The 20554-nt window shown below is 33.3% G+C and overlaps 1 protein-coding gene across 4 annotated transcripts in view; it reads left to right on the forward strand.

Annotated features, from left to right (window-relative positions):
- Positions 1–20554, forward strand: part of STXBP5 (syntaxin binding protein 5) — a 167731-nt gene that overhangs the window by 34782 nt on the left and 112395 nt on the right. For all 4 annotated transcript variants that reach the window (XM_025422509.3, XM_025422510.3, XM_049113579.1 and 1 more), the window contains exons 5-7: positions 13364–13498; positions 15173–15236; positions 18868–18951. In XM_025422509.3, coding sequence (XP_025278294.1) covers positions 13364–13498; positions 15173–15236; positions 18868–18951 — 283 coding nt within the window. The remainder of the gene's footprint in view (positions 1–13363; positions 13499–15172; positions 15237–18867; positions 18952–20554) is intronic.

The following is a 20554-nucleotide window of genomic DNA, read 5'->3' on the forward strand; positions in this document are numbered from 1 at the left end:
TTATGAGGCCTATAATTTGCTCAGTATGCACATGAACCGGGCATAGCTGTAAAAGAATATTTGGCCAGATACCAGCCCTCAAAAAATCTATACAGGTCTTCCAAAGATTTTGAATTAATTCACTGCACATATTTAACAAGAAAAAAAATTAATCATAATATTGGAACAAATTAGAGACCTAGGATTATAGTTTTTGTGGTAATTGCATCATATCAGCAAAATATTTGTCTTTAAATGGGTTTAATGAAAGTATACAGACATTAGAAATGAGAGTGATTTAATGTGATGAAATTCAGGACTAGAACACAGAAATGGAATAGAACATAGGCCGTTAGGAATCCTGACTGAGGGATATACTATTCTGACTAATTCTAATCCAGAAAGAGAATTGTTTTGGAATTCTGTGGATATGATGAGTCTCCTTGGGAACTCTTAGGGAACCACATTCTGAGACAAAATTTAAAAAGAAAAAAAACTGTTAATGTTCAGAGAGAAGATAATTGTTATTTGATGACCTTGAGACTGTAAAAGGAAGGATGGTCAGGAAGTGTTTTTTGTTTTGTTTTGTTTTAAAGATTTTATTTATTCATGAGAGACACACAGAGGCAGAGACATAGGCAGAGGGAGAAGCAGGCTCCCATAAGGAACCTGATGTGGGACTCAATCCCAGGACCCCGGGACCATGACCTGAGCCAAAGGCAGACACTCAACCACTGAGCCACCTAGGCACCCCAGGAAGTGTTGAATAACTTCCTAGGATAAAATTATCAATAATAACAAAGAAATTCTGACAAAATTGGGAGAGACATCCAAAGAGACTGGTCTGGTTGCACAAGGTCCTTATAATGTATTCATATATAAAAAGATTATACGGAAGGAAAGAGATACATAATCAAAGTGAATATAAGAATAATTTATCTCTCCTAATAGGCATAATGACCTAAGGCATGGGATAAATAATAAAGACAAAATAATGAATGAAAGCACTTTATTTTTTATATGTAGGGCAAGAAAGCTAGGTAGATTAATGGTAGAGTTAGAACATATGTTATTCCTCTAACTGTATAATGCAATAATGGGTCAGAGAAATTGTGTGTTAGACTGCTATAAAAGGTTGCCTCCTATAACATTATTGATTGGCCTAGGTAGGAGGAATATAGAGTGGGAACAGCTTTAAATTTGGAAATGAAAAAAGGTAAATTACATGTATTGGTAGGTATATTTTAGAGGGTAAATCACCAAGCATTGGGTGCCTTGTGTGTGCCTGGGATTATGCTAGGTATTAGATTAACAAAGATGAATAAAATGCTTGAATAGGTTACTTCAGCGGCCCAGACATAAAATAACTGACACAATAAGGATGGATGCCATTTTAGAAGCTTAAGTTAACCTATGATAGAATAACTTATCCAATCTTTCAACTTTTTTTAAAAAAGATTTTATTAAAAAAAAATAAAAATAAAATAAAAAAAGATTTTATTTATTTATTCATGAGAGACCTATATATATAGAGAGAGACAGAGACATAGGCAAAGGGAGAAGCAGGCTTCTATGCAGGGAGCCTGATATGGGACTCCATCCTGGGGCTCCAGGATCATGCCCTGAGCTGAAGGCAGATGCTTAACCACTTAGCCACCCAGGCGCCCCCTCACCTTTAAAAATATATATATATATATACTGATTTATTTTAAAAGAAATTTGCATCAGGAAAATGCAAACTGATACCACAACGAGATAGCACTATGTATCCATCAAAATGGCTAAATATTCCCATAGCCTGCTGCTGGGAGTGTTAGTCACTTTAGAAAAATTTTTTGCAGTATCCACATATTCCATGACCAAACAGTTCCACTTCTAAACATATATGTATGGTAAGGCAGAATTTTAAGATGGGTCTCAAAATTTCTGCTCCCTGGTGTCCACACACCACCTCTGAGTTATTCATACAAACACTTAAATAGGTGAAGGCATTATGTAGATGTAATTGAGGTCCTAATTAGTTCACCTTATGATTGGGTGTTTATTCTCAGTAAACCTGATTGAAGAAAGTGAACTTTTAAGAGACTAGACTCTTCCTGGCAAAAGGTTCATAGCCTGAGGGTGATTCAGTGTAAGTTATTGACTCTTACAACCACATGAGACTGATTTCTACTAGCAACCTGGAAGAGCTTCAGAGCAGATTCTTCCTAGAACCTCCAGAAAGGGGCAGAGGAGTGCATCTGGCTGATGTTTGTTATTTCAGCCTTGTGAGACTGTCTAGAGGCTCTGAGTCATGCAGTGCCTGGACTTCTGACCTATAGAAACAGAGAATAAATGGGTGTTTTCTTAGCTATTAATTTTGTGGTAATTTGTTAAACAGCAATAAAAAAACTAATACAGATTTTGGTACCTAGAAGTGAGATGCTGCAGTATCAAATACCTAAAAATGGGGAAATTGCTTCAGAACGGGGCAGTGAATAGAAGTTAAAAAAAATTTAAGGAATAGGATAGAAATGTCTAAATTTCTTTGAGTAGGCTGGGAGGCTCTGGACTTGAAGATTGCTTCCATTGAGGACTTGGAAGAGAGAGAAGAACATGTTTTTGTAGCTGGATGAAGTGGTTCCTTGTTATATAATTGTGGCAAGCTTGACAGTATCTTCTGCATAATGTATAAGTGATTAACTTGGCTATTTAGCCAAGGAGATATCCAAGGAAAGAGTTGAAGGTGCCACCTGATTTTTTTCTTGCTGCTTTATAGTAAAAGGCAAGATGAGAGAATTAAATTGAAGGAAGAATTATTTAAGCTACCAGGACTTGATGAGTTGGGAAATTCCTATCCTGATCCAGCTGGTAAAAAGATTGTTTCTCAGTGTGGCTTAGAGAAAAACATGAAGGTGTGACTGATCAACTTTTTACCAAAAATCTCAGAAAGACCAAAGGTCAAAGTATTTAGTCATTCAAGGGCTTTTTTAAGAGATTGCGGGTGTGCTTCACAGATCTTTTCAACTAAACCAAAGAACACATAGAATTCTTTAAGCCACACAGTTTGAGAAAATTGTGTAGCAGAATATTGCCATCTCATGGCTTGAGAGACAGTACAAAATGAAAGGAGGCTGCCGCCAGCAGGAGGCTGATAAAAGTACGTGTTCCAGGCAAGTGCTATCTTGGATGAAAAAGGAAGAGGATGGAGCTGAGAGCTACAGAGGATTATTCTCAACCTTGAAGCTTGATTAAGAAAAATCAACATTTGCCCAACTTGATTTCAAAACTGTTAAGGACCAGTGACTCCTTTTTACTTTCCACTTTCCCCCATTTTGAACAGGAATTTCTATAACTTTTAGCCTGTTTTTGTCCTACCATTGAATGCTAGGAGTCTTGGGAGTGGATAATTTGTCTCTTTATTTTCATAGATCCACAGATCGAGTGGAATTGTGCCCAATAGCTATACTCAATGGGTGACAATCAAGACTCTCATCTACAGCAAATTTAGATTTGGGATTTTTGAGTTGGTGATATTTTAATGAGATTTTGGACTTGATATTATGAAATTGAGACTTTGATGATACTGGGGTCTGCAAAAAAAGAATTTGCATTTGGGAAGGATTTGAATCTTCAGAGGCTAAAGGGCAGGCTATTAGAGGTAGAATCCTAAGATGGTCCCCAAAGTGTTGCCCCCGGTATACACACACCTTCTAATTATTTAACCAATTCTAATCAAGATGCTGCTGTGAAGAGGTTTTACAGATGTGATTGACAAATTAATTGTCCTTCACATGGAAAATATCCATTGGTTTTAGGATTGGATAACCTGACTTGAAATGGCAGCAAGTGCATGGGATTACCCTGGTTGGTTTGTTTCACTTCTGGAACTCAATTTGGTGTAGGTGCCTCCTAAATTATATGGGTAACTTGAGGAAGATAGGGGCTCTAATGAATATCTGAATAATGTTAGGAAGGAGTGGACTGAGGAATGGTTGTTAGGTAAACAACCAGTGTCCACTGTATTTCACGCCTTCAAAATGAAGTTGATACTCTTAAATACTTAGCATTCCCTAGAGGTCTTATAAGGTCTGTGATTCTGCTTACTACCATAATTCATTTCACTATGCTTTTCCCTCTCTTTATGCATTATAATCTAGTCACCCTGCCTTTTTCTCTCTCTCTTTCTCTGTTTTTAATGAGTGATCCTCTTTCCTGCCTGTTTGTGAACTGATCTTCCTACTCCACAGACACTTAAGATTCTCTTTCCATAGTTGACTTGTGTTTGTCATTTCTTTTACAGGTTTTTCTGTAAATTCCCCAGTCTGGGTTTGTGCCTGTTTTGTATTCTACCACAGTATGATGCTGTTTCCCTAAAATAGCACATACCATGCTTACTGTAATTGCCTTGATTCCTTGGTTGTCTTCTAGATTAGAATGTAAACTGTGTATGTTTATTTTATTTCCAGCAGTGGTCTCAATGCTTGACATTTAGTAAATACTCAAAGTTGTAGATTGATTGTTACCTCATTGCCTATGCAGAAACAGAGGGGAATCTCTTCTTCTCTAAAAGGCATGTCACTCCACAGATAATGTGGGTTACCTGGGAGATAGGCTAAGAAGGAAAGTCTTCAAACAGAAAAAAAATGAGAGTAATTCCTCCAGGCTAATTCTATGTATAATCTTCATTCCTCCCACTAATAGATCCCAAACTGGCTAGGTTGTTTGATTATCCTTGGAGTGCTATTTGGTCCTTGGCCCACATCAAGGCTTTTACATTTTTTTCCTTTTTTTGTGAAAAGAGTAAGATGGGAGAATAAAGAACTTTGAGCAGTAGATTTCTTTTTACTGAACCAGCATGCCTGGGAGATACAGCAGACATCCATCTGTAATAATTTGGCAGTGATTTTGAAGATGAAGGTTTTATTTTCCTTTTCTTGCCTTACTTTATTAGCAATAATGTACAGAATAGTGTTCAATGATATTTTCCATAGCAAGTATCTTTTTCTTAGTAATAATTTTAATAATATTGCTTCTCGGGTTTTCTTTGTTTATTTTCTCGGGTTTTATTTATTTATTTATTTTAAAAGATTTTATTCATTCATTCATGAGACACACAGAGAGAGAGAGAGAGAGAGAGGGAGGGAGAAAGGCAGACACACAGGCAGAGGGAGAAGCAGCCTCCATGCAGGGAACCTGATGAGGGACTCTATCCTAGGACTCCAGGATCATGCCCTGGGCTGAAGGCAGGTGCTAAACTGCTGAGCCACCCAGGGATCCTCATCGGGTTTTATTGTTAAGCATAATATAAGACATTGGTTTGACATAGCTTTTTTTTTCCTCTTAGAACTGATTGTCAATTACGGAAGTTAAATTTTAATGGAATGCCTTTTGGGCATTTCTTTTAGATTCTTGTGATTTCTTACCTCCCTTTTTTCATATTGATTTAATTAATATATGTCCTAATATTAAGCATTCTTATATGCTTGTGAAAATTTTGACAGTCCTTTTATTATATTGTTAAATATGGTGCTGAATATATTCTTAGGACCTCTACTTTTGTTTGTGAGATTAGAATATGACTTTTTTTTTTCTAATATTCTCAATTTTGATGTCAGGGCATGTTTCCTTCCTATAATGAATTGAGTAACTTTTCTTTCTCTTTTTCTCCTTCTCACACTCCCTCTTCCTTCCTTCCTGCTCTAGAACAGATAGAGAAATTAATAGAGGAATCATCTGTTTTCTGAATGTTTTTAGAGTATACTTAAACTTTTTAGAGCTAGAAAACTTTTTGTACATAATTCTTAGGTATATTAAATTCCTTTATGTTTTCTGTACTTGAATAATATTTTTGATTCAGAATATGATCAATGTCATTAAGATCAGAGTCTGTATCATATTCTTGTGGGCTTATATTGATTTTTATACTCATCATATCCTCATTCTCTATTTCATCATATTTCAGTTACTGTGATTTGTCAGAGATTTGTGTGCGTGTCTTTTAAATGAAGTAGTTACTGCATTTATTTTATTTTTATCTTTTATTGATATCTAACACTAATTATTTCTATTCTTTACTGTTTTTTTAATCTCTTGACTTAAAGATAAATATTTATTTTAAGAATCAAAATATTTTAGGGCATGGTATCAATAAGATAAAGGCAGAGGATGGAGATTTGAGCCTAAGAATCATACGGATGTCTAGTGGTAAAGACAAGAGAAAACAGAACAATGGAAGGAGAAGTAGTGATGAAAGGCATAAAGAAAATTTTGTGGAGCTAAATATTTTTAGATTGAAAGGACTAACAAATGCTCAAAGAGCTGCTGACAATTATGTTCTGAGTGTCAACTGTGAAAGAGCTCAGAAAAGACAATAATTACCTGAACATTCCTCCTGTTCCCCAAATAATCTTTCTTTCAGACCTTATTAGAGAACTGTGAAGTTAATGTATCTTGTATGTAAGTATAACTACTAGAAGGATAGAAAGTATATAATACCAAAACTTTTAGAGGAGGAAAAAAGGAAATGAAAATAGATTAGGAAAAGAGAAAATTACAGAAAAGAGTTAATCAAGGTGGGAAAAGTAAGTTCAACTGTATCAGTAATCAAAATCATTGTAAATATACCAAATTCACTTAGTGAAATTTTGAGATTTCTGATTGGGTTAAAAAAACAAAATACAACTGTTAAACTGTTTTAAAGGATATACCTAAAGCATAATTACAGAGTTTGAAAGTATATCGAAGGGAAAAAGCACACATCTTACAACAAAATTTACAGTGTTCCTAGAAATAACACTAGCCAAAATATGTGGGGAAAATATTAAAGATCTATGTGGGGAAAATATTAAAACTGTTGAAGGAGTCAAAGACTTAAGCAAATGGAGAGTTTCATAGAAAGGAATTCTCAAGTTTTAAAATGTCACTTCCTTCCAAATTAACCTTATAAATTTAGTATTATCCCACTCAGAATTTTAACAGGGTTGTTCATAGGACTTGATAAGCTGATTATAAAATTCATATGGAAAAAAGAAAGGCCTAAAATAACTGAGATAGTTTTGAAAAAGAAATATGAGATGGTGGGACTTACTAGATATAAAAAATTATTATAAAATTTAGAAGTTAAAATGGTATGGTAGTTACAAAGGGAAGACAAATGGATCAAAACATAGTGAGCAAACTCCAAAAACATCTATGAAGAGATGTTTCCTCTTCATACATACACATACACACATACATACACTTTTGACATATTACAGAAGTGACATTGCAAACAAAAAAGGATGTAGTACATAAAAAATGCTATGATGACTCCTATCTAAATGGGAAAAAGTGATTCCTATCTCATAACTAAATCAAATATTTCAATGTAAAATGACCACACTAAAATTAAAACTTGGGAGAAAGTTATATAAGAAATATCTGTAAGATCTGGGCAGGATGTGCTTAAACAACATACACAGAAAAGCACCAACTGTTTTGGAAAGGAATAAAGGTTCTGTATAACACACTTACCATAAAGTTAAAAGCCAAACCCTATCTATCAGGTACTGCTTGATAAGAACATGAAATTCAGAATAATTTACATAATATCCTTTTATAAACAGTGACTCCCTTCCCATCCCCAGTTCCTTATGTCTTACTTGTGTATTTTATGAACATTAAGAAAAAATAAATGTTGTCCCGGCTATTAATATGACTTAGAGTACATTTTGGAGGAGAGGCACACATAATAAAAAAGATTAATAAAAATTTCTTTTGAGGGGTGCCTGGTTGGCTCAGTTGGTGGAGCATATTTGGGTTCAAGCCCATGTTGGATGTAGAGATTACTTAAAAATAAAATCTTAAAAACTCATTTTAGATAGTAAGTTTGTATAAATATATAAATAATGTCATATTTGTGTCTATATATCTTGGTATTATATATTGTGATATATATATATATATATGAAGAGATATATTTCTCGCACATGCTCTATCTATAATATATGAATATAAACACAGAAACAGAGAAGCTTTAATAATTAAAAAGACATAACTATAGGCTGGAAGATATTTAGAATATACCTTATCCATACAATAAAGGACAATCTAATACAAAAAAATGCCAAAAAAAAAAAAAAAAGATGTAGTTAACAGTTGCTAATGAGTACCAGCAACTATTGTTTATCATAACATTTGTTATATAAAACACTGGCATTTTTATTCCCCAAGGTAAGATCATTAAAAACAGAACTTTAAGGAATCCCCCATATAACAGGGATAGTTCTTTGAGATGTTATTTCTGTAGTTGATATATATTGTTTTCCTATTTGTTATTCACTCTTTTACTTACTGATACTTGGTTGATATTTAATTGTTTTGATAGTCATTGATGATATTAAGGCCTCATTTCACAAGAAAGGTTAATATGATTTATTTGGACATATTTCCAAAAGCACTTAAATGCTTTCTAAAAATTGAAATGTAATTAATAATACAGTAAATCAGTATAAATGTAAAATGACCTTTGAAGATCTCTAAAGCTTATTTTTCAAGACATTTGTTACATTGTACTGCTGGGTTACAGATATGATGAAGACTTTTTTAAAGTAGTTATGACAGTTTATGAGACTACAAATAGAAAGGAAATCCTTTGAACAGATTTGTAAATTGCTTTCAGCTGTCTCTTGTTATTTTTAATAGATTTCTGGGTTCATTAATGCAAACTTAAGTTTTCTAATAACAAGACAGTATAAGGTACAGTTAATTTAAGAAGAATATCAAATACCTTCTTTTTTATTTTCTTGTGTATTAATTCATTTGGTAAATGTTAATTGAGATTCTGGTGCATGCAAATATTGTGATGAATTCTGGAGAGACATGGAAGTTATAACCAGCTAAGGAAGGTGAAATGGCAAATTATAATGCAGTGGAAAATATGATATAATATGTAGTGAAATTTTCTTAGGAAATTTTGAAGATTAACCAGCAAAAGGATGTATCCCTGTGTTTTGAGAATTTTAGGTAAAGCATTACAAAAGAGCCTTTGTGAACAGATTTGTAGGATTAGTGGGGATTTCATACATTGAGAAAGGGCAAAAGGACTTTCTATTATGTTCAGGTGCACAGCTTTGAGGAAATCTCGCATGTGTAGGGCACTGTATCTGGTTAAACATAGCTAGGTATGTAGTCCAGAGATGATAATTTTAGAAAGGTAGAAAAGGTCTACTTCATTCATGAAAGGCCTTTTTATACAATTATTTTTTTTTATTTTTTTTCTTTTTATACAATTATAAGAAAGTTATATTCTCAACCTTTTTCCAACTTTAAATCATTAAATGAATAACATTATCTGAACAAGATACATTGTAAATGGGTAATTTTTGGTTATTGTAGACCATCATATAGATTAGTTACAGATTGATGAATTTCTTGGTGTATTAATAAGGATCCAGTGCAGGACTAGAAATCACTGTAGGTATTAAGCACAAAGGAATTTAATTCAGGGATGTAGCTGTTTACAAAATACCAAGGAGTGCTAGAACTATTGAGTTTCAAGAATTACGATTACTGCCATACAACTGCCTCTCAGCACATGATTCTCAGGAGTAGAGCTTAGAATGCTGTCATAAGTACCTCTTGCCTTGAACAACACCCTTGTCAGTAAAAACAGCAACAGAAAGATGATCTGTGCCTCCCTTTTGCCTGCAAATTTTAAGCATATCCAATTGGTAGAAATTTCTTTTCATCTGGAACTCTAGCTGTGGAAGAATCTGGGAAATAGAAGTTTTAGTTTTCTAGAATCTGCAGAACAGGAAGGCATATAGGAGAATGTAGAAGAGGATGCTGAATAATAGTTGATTAAATCCAGTACACTATAACTCTACACCCTTTCCCCAGATATATGTAGCACAGAGTATCACTAAAAATTTAGGAAGTATTTGGTAGAAGATAGGAAGTCCTTAAGGTCTTCCAAGTAAGATAATGATATGATTTCTCTTGGCTTTGAAAAGATAACTCTAGTGGCAGCTAGGAATTGATTTGAAAATTTAGTAATAATGGTTTAAATTAGGCCCAAGCCTTGAGGAGAGAGAGAAAATTAGGAATATCTGATTGTTAATTAACAGTAAATTCTCACATTTTATGTAATTCTTTTGTTCATTTAATGAATTACTTATTAAGTAAAAGATAGTGTGATATTTCCTGAGACTATAAAAGTGATGATGCATTTTGTCATGTTGAGCTGATTCATTGGTGATACAGGCATATAGATGAGCATATTGGTTCATATGTCTTTATGGATTAAATACACATATGTATCTATACCCTTGTTTATGGATGATTAATTTCAACATTACGTAGACTGTATGTGTTCTTCTGTTAAAATTGTTAATAGTTAAATCTTTTAAATTTGGTGCTTGACTGTAAAATGTTTGACAGACAGCTGCTAAAGCTAAATAGTGAATAGGATATATGTATCACTTCCTAACACTTAACATGTTACATTTTTTTAAGTCCCTTAAGCAAATAAGGAAATTATTGTGTCCTAGTAACAGCTTTGTGTAGAATATCTACTTTTAAGTCCTGTAGAGGGAATTAGAATACAATTCCATTTAGTGACACCCTGAGGGAATTCAACTTAACTATCTATCTATCCAATCTATTTATTTCTAGTACATTAGATTCAGTCATACATCAAAAGGTATCTGAAAAGGTACCTTTTCAGGCCCAGTTTAATATACCATTCTTATAATATCTGATCTCACTAGTCTTTACTGAGTTTTAATGTTTTTCATATGAGTCTCAACTCTGTTACTTTAATTATTTTCAGTATAACATTATGCTTTAATATGTCAGCACATAAACTTAAATTAATTTGGTCCTGGTATCAATAAAAACTGAAGTCACCATCATTATTATGATCTATATTACCTTAAAATAAAAAATTTTGTTTGCTCACAGTTCTGTGGGTCAACACTTGGGTTGAGCTCAGCAGAAGTGGTCTTTCGCTGTAGTCACTTATGCAACCATAGTTATCTGGCTGCTCAACTGGATTGGATGATCTAGCTTGCCTTACATGTCTATTGGTTGATGCTGGCTGTGGGCTGGGCCAGATTCTCCCAACAGAAAGTCTGGGCTTCATCACATGGCACCTGGGTTCTAAAGGTATAAGAAACAGGGCAAGCCCCAAGGTGCACGTGCTTTTCAAATCTTTGCTTGTGGCAGAGCTGCTAATGCCTCAGTGGCCAGTGCAAGTCACAAGGTCCTAGAATCAGTATTGGGAGAGACTCTACAAGGAGGAGGATACAGGGAAGGAGATGAGATCTCTTGGGGGACATTGGTGAAACTTTCTCTTTTCAAGTTTCTTTGCATCTGTTTTGATCTGAACTCTTTAAATTTGAAATCTCTTTGTCCCATGGCTATTCAGTGCCATTTGTTTCATGACTACTTTTACTGGAAAATACTTTCTATCATGGCTCACTTTCTTAGAATCATTAAGAATAAATCTCTCTTTTCAGTCTTTCTTTCTCTCCTTATGTGTGTACAAACACACACACACACACACACACACACACACAAATACATATATACACATTGATCAGGGAGCCCAACATGGGGGCTCAGGATTCTGAGATCATGACCTGAGCCTAAGGCAGATAGATGCTTACCAACTGAACTACCCAGCTGCCCCAGATTTTTTTAACAAGGAAATAAGTCATATAACAAATATTGAAAGAACCCATTAAATATAGTAAGTCTAGTTTGTCTCAACAACCAGTTTTATATCTTGGTGACTGAATAAATTACCCACAAATTTATGATCTTACAATTCTTAGTAGTTATATTCATTGAATTGCTTTTCTAGTAGTATGTTTTGGGGAACCACATTTTCTTATTGGCCTTTCTGTAAATCACTGGCATGGTATTTTATTTGGTTGCAACATGGGATTTTAGTATTCTATTTCTATTCCCACTTGTTCAGAGCCATTAAAATTTGCTAATTAAGAAATTCCCAATTCTAATAAGAACCATTTGACTTCCCCCCTCTTCAACTGAATCGAATAATGAGGGAAGTTAAGGAGTAGAGTAATTTTTAAATGTGGTTCATTATACAAATACATGCCTGTTATTTCTATACAAAACTCATTCTAGGGACCATGATTATGTTAAAGTCTTGGTGCTGGATAATTAAGTGAACATTTTAATTAAGTTCCTTCTTAAAATGTTAAATAGTAGTTTGTTTTCACTTCAAAAAACAAAGATGCTTAACATTTTTCAGCAATATAAGTTGGTTTTATAATTGAGAAGAAAACTTAATGATGGTAGCTAATATTGAAAGAGTAAATCTAGGGAAAAGTTCCGTACTTTTTGCTGAACATTTAAGAATTTATTCTTATTTCGTTTCTCTAAATATTTGAGAAACAGCTGCAATATGCTGTTGCACTGGGAATAGAAAATATTGTATGAATATATCCAAAATCTCTGCTATTGAGATAACTTTAAGATTTTGAAGCATATTATATAAATAATTTTGTTAGTAGTAAAATCGAAGATAGGTCATGTAATTGTATTAAGCAAGTCAGTAACTACCGCTTTTGTAGAGTGAAGAATAAAAGAGAATTGCAGGGGCGCTTGGGTGGCTCATCTGTTGAGTGTCTGCCTTTGGCTCAGGTCATGATCCTGCGGTCCTGGGATGGAGTCCTGCATCCAGCTTCTTGTTCAGTGGGGGGTCTGCTTCTCCCTCTCCCTTTGCCCCTCTTCCTGCTCCTGCTATCTCTCAAATAAATAAATTATTTTATTTTATTTTTTTTTAAAAAGGGCAATTGCAAAGTGGTAGAAGAGATCAGGAGGTTGTGTATTTCTTTTTTTTTTTTTTTTTTGGTCATCTGGTCATTATTTTGGCTTATGCTGAAATTGTCTTTGAATTTTCAAGACATTTAGCTCTATTCATGTTTTAGTTTACAAATCATTTTGAATGAAATGGTTGTTTTATGATAGTTATTTCATTGTTCATTTTATATCTGGCTTGTTATTGCTACTTTTAGGTACTTCAGATAGTTAAAATTTGTGCTTAGTAACTCCTAAGAAATATAAAAGTCTTGGGATCATGTGAGTATTAGACTCATAATTTGTGGCTTTTAACAGTTGAATTTGTGATGTAAAGTAGTACAGTGATTGACATAGCCAGATTTGAAACACATACTAACTTTAAACTCCTCTTCTTTCTATCAAGCCATGCTGTTTATTTACTGTAACACCTTATGTTTGACATAGAAGTTGAATTTGCATTTTCAGTACATAAATCTAGTTGTATGTCATTTTTGCCTCTCCTAAATTATTTATCATGATAACCCTCTAATGCAATTAATAAAATTTACAGACATTTTTCTAATTACCTTTTTGGATATATTTTCTCTTACAGGGTTACATTTTGCCATCTGCCTTTCCAGAGTAAGTGGCTCTATGTGGGCACTGAGCGAGGTAATATACATATTGTCAATGTGGAGTCCTTCACACTCTCAGGCTACGTCATTATGTGGAATAAAGCCATTGAACTGTGAGTTTGAGCACATATTCTGTATCTGAAAGTATCAGTCCCATATAGGATATCTTTATATAATAGCTAATCAGCAGATCCATGTGGAATTAAATATGTCAGATATTCTTGATATTAAACACCGTTTATTAGCCTTTTCTAAACGTTATCCTAGTAGCAGTTTGTAAATTTAAGTGCTTTATAATACAGATAGATATGTGAACATATGCATATATGACGTGTATGAATGTACAAACTGTAGCACAAGTTTAATGAAACAGTTCTTTGGTGAAAAACACTCCAGTTTTTTTTTTTCTGTATTTTTATCTTCTGGTTATTTTTCTTCCAAATGCTGCACATGCCCCACTAAATTGATTTCACAACCCACTGATGTGTTGCCACCAATGTTTAGAAAACATTGATCTAATCCATTACTTGATGTGTTTTAATAATCAACAAATATAATGTAAATGTTTGCAATGTAACATTACAGAATTTGAAAGTTAATTGTCTTTAATTTTGATAAAATGATTGTTTTCATTTAACAGTAACAAGAACAGGGCTGGGCTGAGCTATAAGGCCCTAAGGATCTTTAGCACTAACTTTGCACTCTGTTTTAGAATCTTATCTTTACATCTCATCTCAATTTTTTCTTATATTATTTAGATGTAAAAATCAAAGGATATCAGTAAGATTCATTTTTGGTATTTCTTTTTTTTTAAAAAAATGGTTCTGTATTGTTGCATTGCACAGAATTTGACATAAAGATAAATTTGTAGCATCTCTCTTAAGTACCAGCAATAATGTATTATGGCTGGCTTTCCTTCCTGTGGCAGGGATGTATATCTCAGTTTCTTGGTACATGGTGTGCGTTTTTGCTGTTCTGAGTTGATCACAACATCCAGTGGTAGTGCAGATGTCTGTATAGTTTCACAAAGGTTTCTCATGAAGTGGACTGGCGGTGTCTCAACCCTTGGAATTTATGAATGAATAGTAAGGTGCTTATTCCTACTGTATAGGCATAAGTTCAGCTCCATTCTTAGCCGTATGACTTGTTTTTCTCTGACCAAGTACAGTGGCATTACTTCTGTTGACATTTTAAAAGAACATAATAGAATTTTTCCTATGTTTCATGTGAGCTATGGACCTGGATGAATGCCCCAATTGGAGGCAAGGGTTGAGTAAAGTAAGATAGCAATATTTTAGATGGTGCTTTATTTAAAAATATTAATTCTGAGAATTATAGTGTGAGAATAGGGGTGTTTTTGATGCTAAAATACAAAATTGAGGATTCTTGCCTATATCAAAAGTATACTTGTATCAATGTCACTGTATTTTTTTGATTCTTGTTTTTTTTTTTATTTAAATTCCAGTTAGTTAACATACAGTGTAATATTAGTTTCATGTGCACACCCAATATGGTATTTCAACACCTCAGTACACCCAGTGCTCATTACAAATGCACTCCTTAATCCTGATCACCTATTAACCCATCCACCCACCCATAGTTTTACTCTGAGTCCTATCTTATCCATATTAAGAACTATACATCTCTAATTAATCACTTACTGAATCTTTTCCTCTTTTATAAATGTATCTTTATTTTCCATTCATTGTCTTCATTGTGATGAATATATAGTTGAATTGAAATTTTTAATTGAGAGAAAAAAAACCCTGCTAACTTTTCTATTTTAGGTCATCTAAATCTCACCCAGGACCAGTTGTCCATATAAGTGATAACCCAATGGATGAAGGAAAGGTAGAATTTAAAAAATATATATATTTATTAAATGCATACATTTTGGTATTTTTATAAATATACGAACCGTTCCAGTACCACATACATGTACCTTGCAAAATTGAGATTTCTAATAAAGGTTGTACATCAGAAATGTTCACTGGTTTATACATTATGAAGAAAAAGTGAAAGGATTAGAATCATTTATAGTTTTAAAGAACAAAAAACCCTAAGACAAATAAAATTTAATAAGCACAATTAAAAGTTATTAATTTACTTTTGGCTTATTAAGATTTTCTGGTAATCCTGGCAAAAACTGTTTTGGTTTTGAATTATTTTTAACACTTTAGTTATACAATTTTTTGTAGCATTTATCACATAATGCCTTACATTAGAGTTGTCTGTATCTCATCTCCCTTAAACTTTTCTTCATAGATATTATCTTAGATTAATAATGTAGATATTTTTTAAAAATAATATTTCATTTTTTATATTCAAACTAGTTTCATAAATCAATATTTAGTTATTAGGTTTGTTAATACATTTAAAAATAATAAAATTTCCTTTTCCATGAATCTCTTTCCTAATTCAAATGTCTCTGAAGTAGTTCTATTTAATGATACTTTTCTACTTACTTAATTTTTTATACTAGCCTACATAAACATTAGAAAGTTTATTACTATCAGAAATCAGTGAAATGAGATTTCTAGATTTTGTGAAGGTTTTTTTCTTCCCTCAGTTGGTGGGAGTGGTCCAGCCTGTATGTTATGTTAACATTATTCTCTTATTTGCCACTAGGAAAACAAAAGGATAGCTATACTGTTTGAAGTTTGCTTGTAATCAGACAGATGTATGTTTTGAGAGAAACTTCACAGGAAGCAAGTTATAGTCACCTGTACCTCTATTTTCTTTGCTATAAAGTATTTGTTTAGAAGCCAAGACTTTGGGTGGAAGGCATGGCAAGAAGGTTGCATCTTCCCTCCCTTCTACCTGGATTCAGTCTCTAAGACATTTCAGTCCTTTCTTTGAAGTGTCTCTTTTCTATTCAATGTCATTATGACCACTAAAGTTTAAGGTATTCCAACCCATTCATGAGCCATTTCCACATCAGTCTTCCTAGAATGCTGTTTTACTACTATTGCTCTCCTGTGGGAAAGCTTTCAATGATTCTGCAGTAGCTGACAAATAAAAGTTTCCTTAAAACATGGCCTTAGGTTTCATTGTATTTCAGAACATCTTTACTTGAATGTTGTGCTGAAGCAAATAGTTTCCCAAAAGTGAGCTACTCTTTATTACCTCCATACCTCCTTTCTGTGAGTCCCTCTGTTTGGAATGCTTTCCCACTTTTCTCTCTCTGCTGAATTCCTACCCACATTTTGTGGCTCAGATTAAATGTTTATCTTTCATGACATCTTTGCTGACCATCCTGACTAAAAATGCTTTCTCTCACTTCCAAATTCATTAGCATTTTAGTTGTATGAGTTTTATAGTTTTTGTCACATATTGTCATGTATTAGAAATGTGTATATGTCTCACCTTCCCTGAACTTGAAAGACTCCTATAGCATAGAGATAATATTTATAAAGGTTTATGTTTCTCACAGCATCCAACGTATAAATAATAATGCCTCAATATAGACTTAATTTATTATGTAAATAAATTATATAAAACTGCTTATTTTCATCATAATTTTTTGAAACTTGTTATTCTCCTTAGTTCCCAGAATTAATCTCATTCAAACATTTTTGAAATACTAGAATAGATCAAATTGTCTAACCTTTGGTTTCTAATAGAAAAATCCACTTTATATCAGTGACTCTCCACTGTTTCCAAAAATCTTTGTGACAGTGTGTCGCTAAAGAAAGGTATAAGGTGACAGGGCAGGTTCCTCCAAAGCTAACCTTACAGTAGCTGCCACAACATTAAGCAAAGGTTTTAGCTAGGGAAGGTTAGGTATTAGTGTAAAATTGCTCATGATGCTAACAGTGAAAACTACCACTCACTGAATTCTGCTTTGTTTTGGGCACTGTGCTTTCTACCTCTTATGCACTATTTTATTTGATCATTTAACAATTTTTAAGTTATTTATCTGCTGTAATTTACAGATGATGAGACAGAGACTTGGTGTCATTATATGTTCCAGAGGTACAAAGCTAGATGTTGATGGAGCTGGGATTTTGAATATTGATTGCTCTGATTTCAACCTCAGAATTATTAATGTTGTAGAGTTATATTCATATTTGGTATACTTACTAATGCTTTTTATGAGAGAAAAAATAAAAGGAAACTTAGTCAACAGTATATAAATTAACATCTCTGAATTATAAAAGATTCTAATAAGAATAAACATTGAAAGAATTTCCCAAGTTTAAATGAGAGAGAGAGAGAGATTGAGAGTTCAGCTAAAGAAAAAGCCATTATTGTGTGCTGACACTTCATATTAAAAAATATACAGAGTACTGTTGGAGTACATGGAAATGAGATTGATTTACATTTGGTAGGTCAAGGAAGGCTACCCAGAGGAAGTGATAGCTAAGACAACATTGGAAGGATTAGTGGGATTGATCAGGTAAAGAGGATGACTTCAGATATGGCCCAGGTAGGAAGACAGCAAAGATAAGAGAAAGCATGAACTGAAAGATGTGCTGGAGTGTACTGGTAAGAGGCATGTGACAAGGGACAAGGCTGTAGAGGTAAGCAGAGGTCAGACCATGATAAATCTTCTAGGTCATGTTACTCAGTTTGTACTCTATCCTAACAGTTATAGTAAGGCATTAAAAAAATTTTTTTTGGCATTAAAATTTTTTTAAATAAAAGCATGAATTACATGATCATGCATTTTAGAATTGGTAAACACTAGCTATAGTCGGGAATGGATTTAAAAAGAGCAAGACTGGAGTCAGGGAGACCAGGGGACCAGAAGAGAAAACTTTGTGCCTTAAACTAGAAGAGAGGTATTGGGGGTGGGGGAAAGTAGAAAGATAATAGAGTGTAGTTTTAAAATTGATGATTTTACCTGACAAGGGAGACAGTAGAGTTAAGGATGACCCTCCCACCCCAAGGTTTTTGTCTGAGTGACTTAATGAGCACTAGGGAATACTGAGAGAGACATTGCAGTTAGGGAACACCAGAAAACGAGGGCAGGGAAAAAATAATGAATTCACTTTTAGACACATTTACATTGACATTCTTGTGGAGTAGATAAAGGGAGCTGTTGCCACTGGAATTATGGGTCTGAATCTTATGAGAGGAATCTAGTCTGGATTAGAACCTTCAGTAGATATATGAGTAAATGATATTGCCTGATAATGTGTTGAATTAGGAAAGTTTATAAACTCTAAAGCATACACAAATGTTAATTTTTATTAGTAATTTATTATGTCATATTAATGAAAATGTATACTCAGGACTTCAAAATGATACTACTTTCTTTCTCAATGATTAGTTATATATGTTAAGTCCCTAATCATCAAAGACATATAAACATGCAGTGCAGTATTCTCATTTGTCTTTCCTGTGATTGGCAATGCGATGTTTAATTATAACTTTATGCTTGAAGCATATGAATAATAGTTATCTTTATTGTCATCAAATAAATGTTTCACATAATTAATATCAATCCTAGGTCATGTGGCATTTTCTTTTCTTACAGCTTTTGATTGGCTTTGAATCTGGAACAGTAGTGTTATGGGACCTCAAATCAAAGAAAGCCGACTACAGATATACATATGATGAGGTAATAACATTGTTTTTGCTAATCAAACATTTTTATCATTTTTCTAATTCAGAGCAACTTCTCTAAGAAATTGGTGATTTTAGTTGAGGCAACTTTTGTAATTGCAATTAAAGACTTTTTTACTTTTATATAATAGATAATCACATAGCTCAAAAGATTAAAAAAGAATCTCTTTTCCACCTCTATCATTTGGCTATCCAGTCCCTTAACTGCTGGTACCAGTGTTCCCAGTTTCTCATTCTTCTAGAGGCATTCTGTCATTTACAAGCAAATTAATAAATGTATCCTAAATAAATAAATCCTATTTTTTATTATAGACATGATAGTACACCGTAGACAGTAATAGTTTTGCTTGCTTTAGGATCCAAATAAAGATTAATTGTGATTGATTGGTGTCTTCTAAGTCTCTTAAACTGTAGGCCTCTCCTCTTACTCTTTGCTTTCCCTTTCTTCATTCCTTCTTTTTTGGCCATGTATTTGTTAAAGGTAGAGTTTCTCAAAGACTAGATTTTTCTGGTTCCATCCCTCTTGTGTTTCACATCTTTTTTTTGTCCTTAGATTTTCTATAAACTGGTTTACTGAGGCTTGATCAAATTCGGATTCATTTTTCATTTTAAGCCAGACTTCTTAAATGATGCTGGTACCCTTATATCAGTTGGAGAGTTCATGTCTGTGAGGTTAGCAGCCAGTGCTGTCAAGGCCTAGATTTATCAATGCATATAGGTTGCAAAATGAAGATGTTCTGATTCTGTAATTCCGCTCAGACACTTGATAAAAAAAAGAAAACTTCTCACCTGCTTTTTGGTTAAATAGTATAGTTAATAAAGGAAAGAATAAATGATTCTTTCCTTTTATTTTAGTGTTTACTCTAAAGGAGTGTTCTGTAGTAATTCCAGTGGTGACCAATTTGTTCTTGCTTTTAGTTTCACTATGTACTTGAAAATTTAAACATTTGTGCTTCGGTACATTGAAGTTGTCCTTATTGATTTTCAAATTCTCCTATTTTGGTCCATGAGCCTCCTCTTCTTGATTCCTGTGTTCTTTGGTGATAATAGTCTTGGATATCTTCCTTTCTGTTATTTTAAAAGTATAACTATTAATCTTGTATATTTTTGTTTCAAATTTAGAATAATTTTTTTTTTCTTAGGAATTGTGGCTTCTTCCAGTGTGAAATGGTATCTGGTAACTGTAATCTGGGGATTAGTAGGGTCATGATTTCTAATTCAATGATTAGAACTAGGAAGTGTATGTGGTTTTGCTTGCTTATAAGATAAAATATGTCATGTCTTTGTAATGATGCTTTCAGTTACTTAAAACAGCAGACTATATTGAGTAACTATAATAATACTTGGTATAGTTTATAAATATGTGCATGTGATCTTTGTAAGCATGGCTAAAAAAGAATGTCCCTTGTTTTCATAGCTGCATACTTTTTTTTCATACTTTCTGTTTTTAAGGTTTTTGGTTACTAAGCACTGTGTGATTCACTTATCAAGATCTTAAAAGTATTTAAGAAAAAGATCTTAAAAGTATAAAAAACAATATTTTAAATGAAAGGTCCTTTTAATTTCATTGGAAGTTTTGTCCTATAAGTCTATATTAA

Source organism: Canis lupus, chromosome 1 (assembly GCF_003254725.2).
Source record: "Canis lupus dingo isolate Sandy chromosome 1, ASM325472v2, whole genome shotgun sequence".
NCBI lineage: Eukaryota > Metazoa > Chordata > Mammalia > Carnivora > Canidae > Canis > Canis lupus.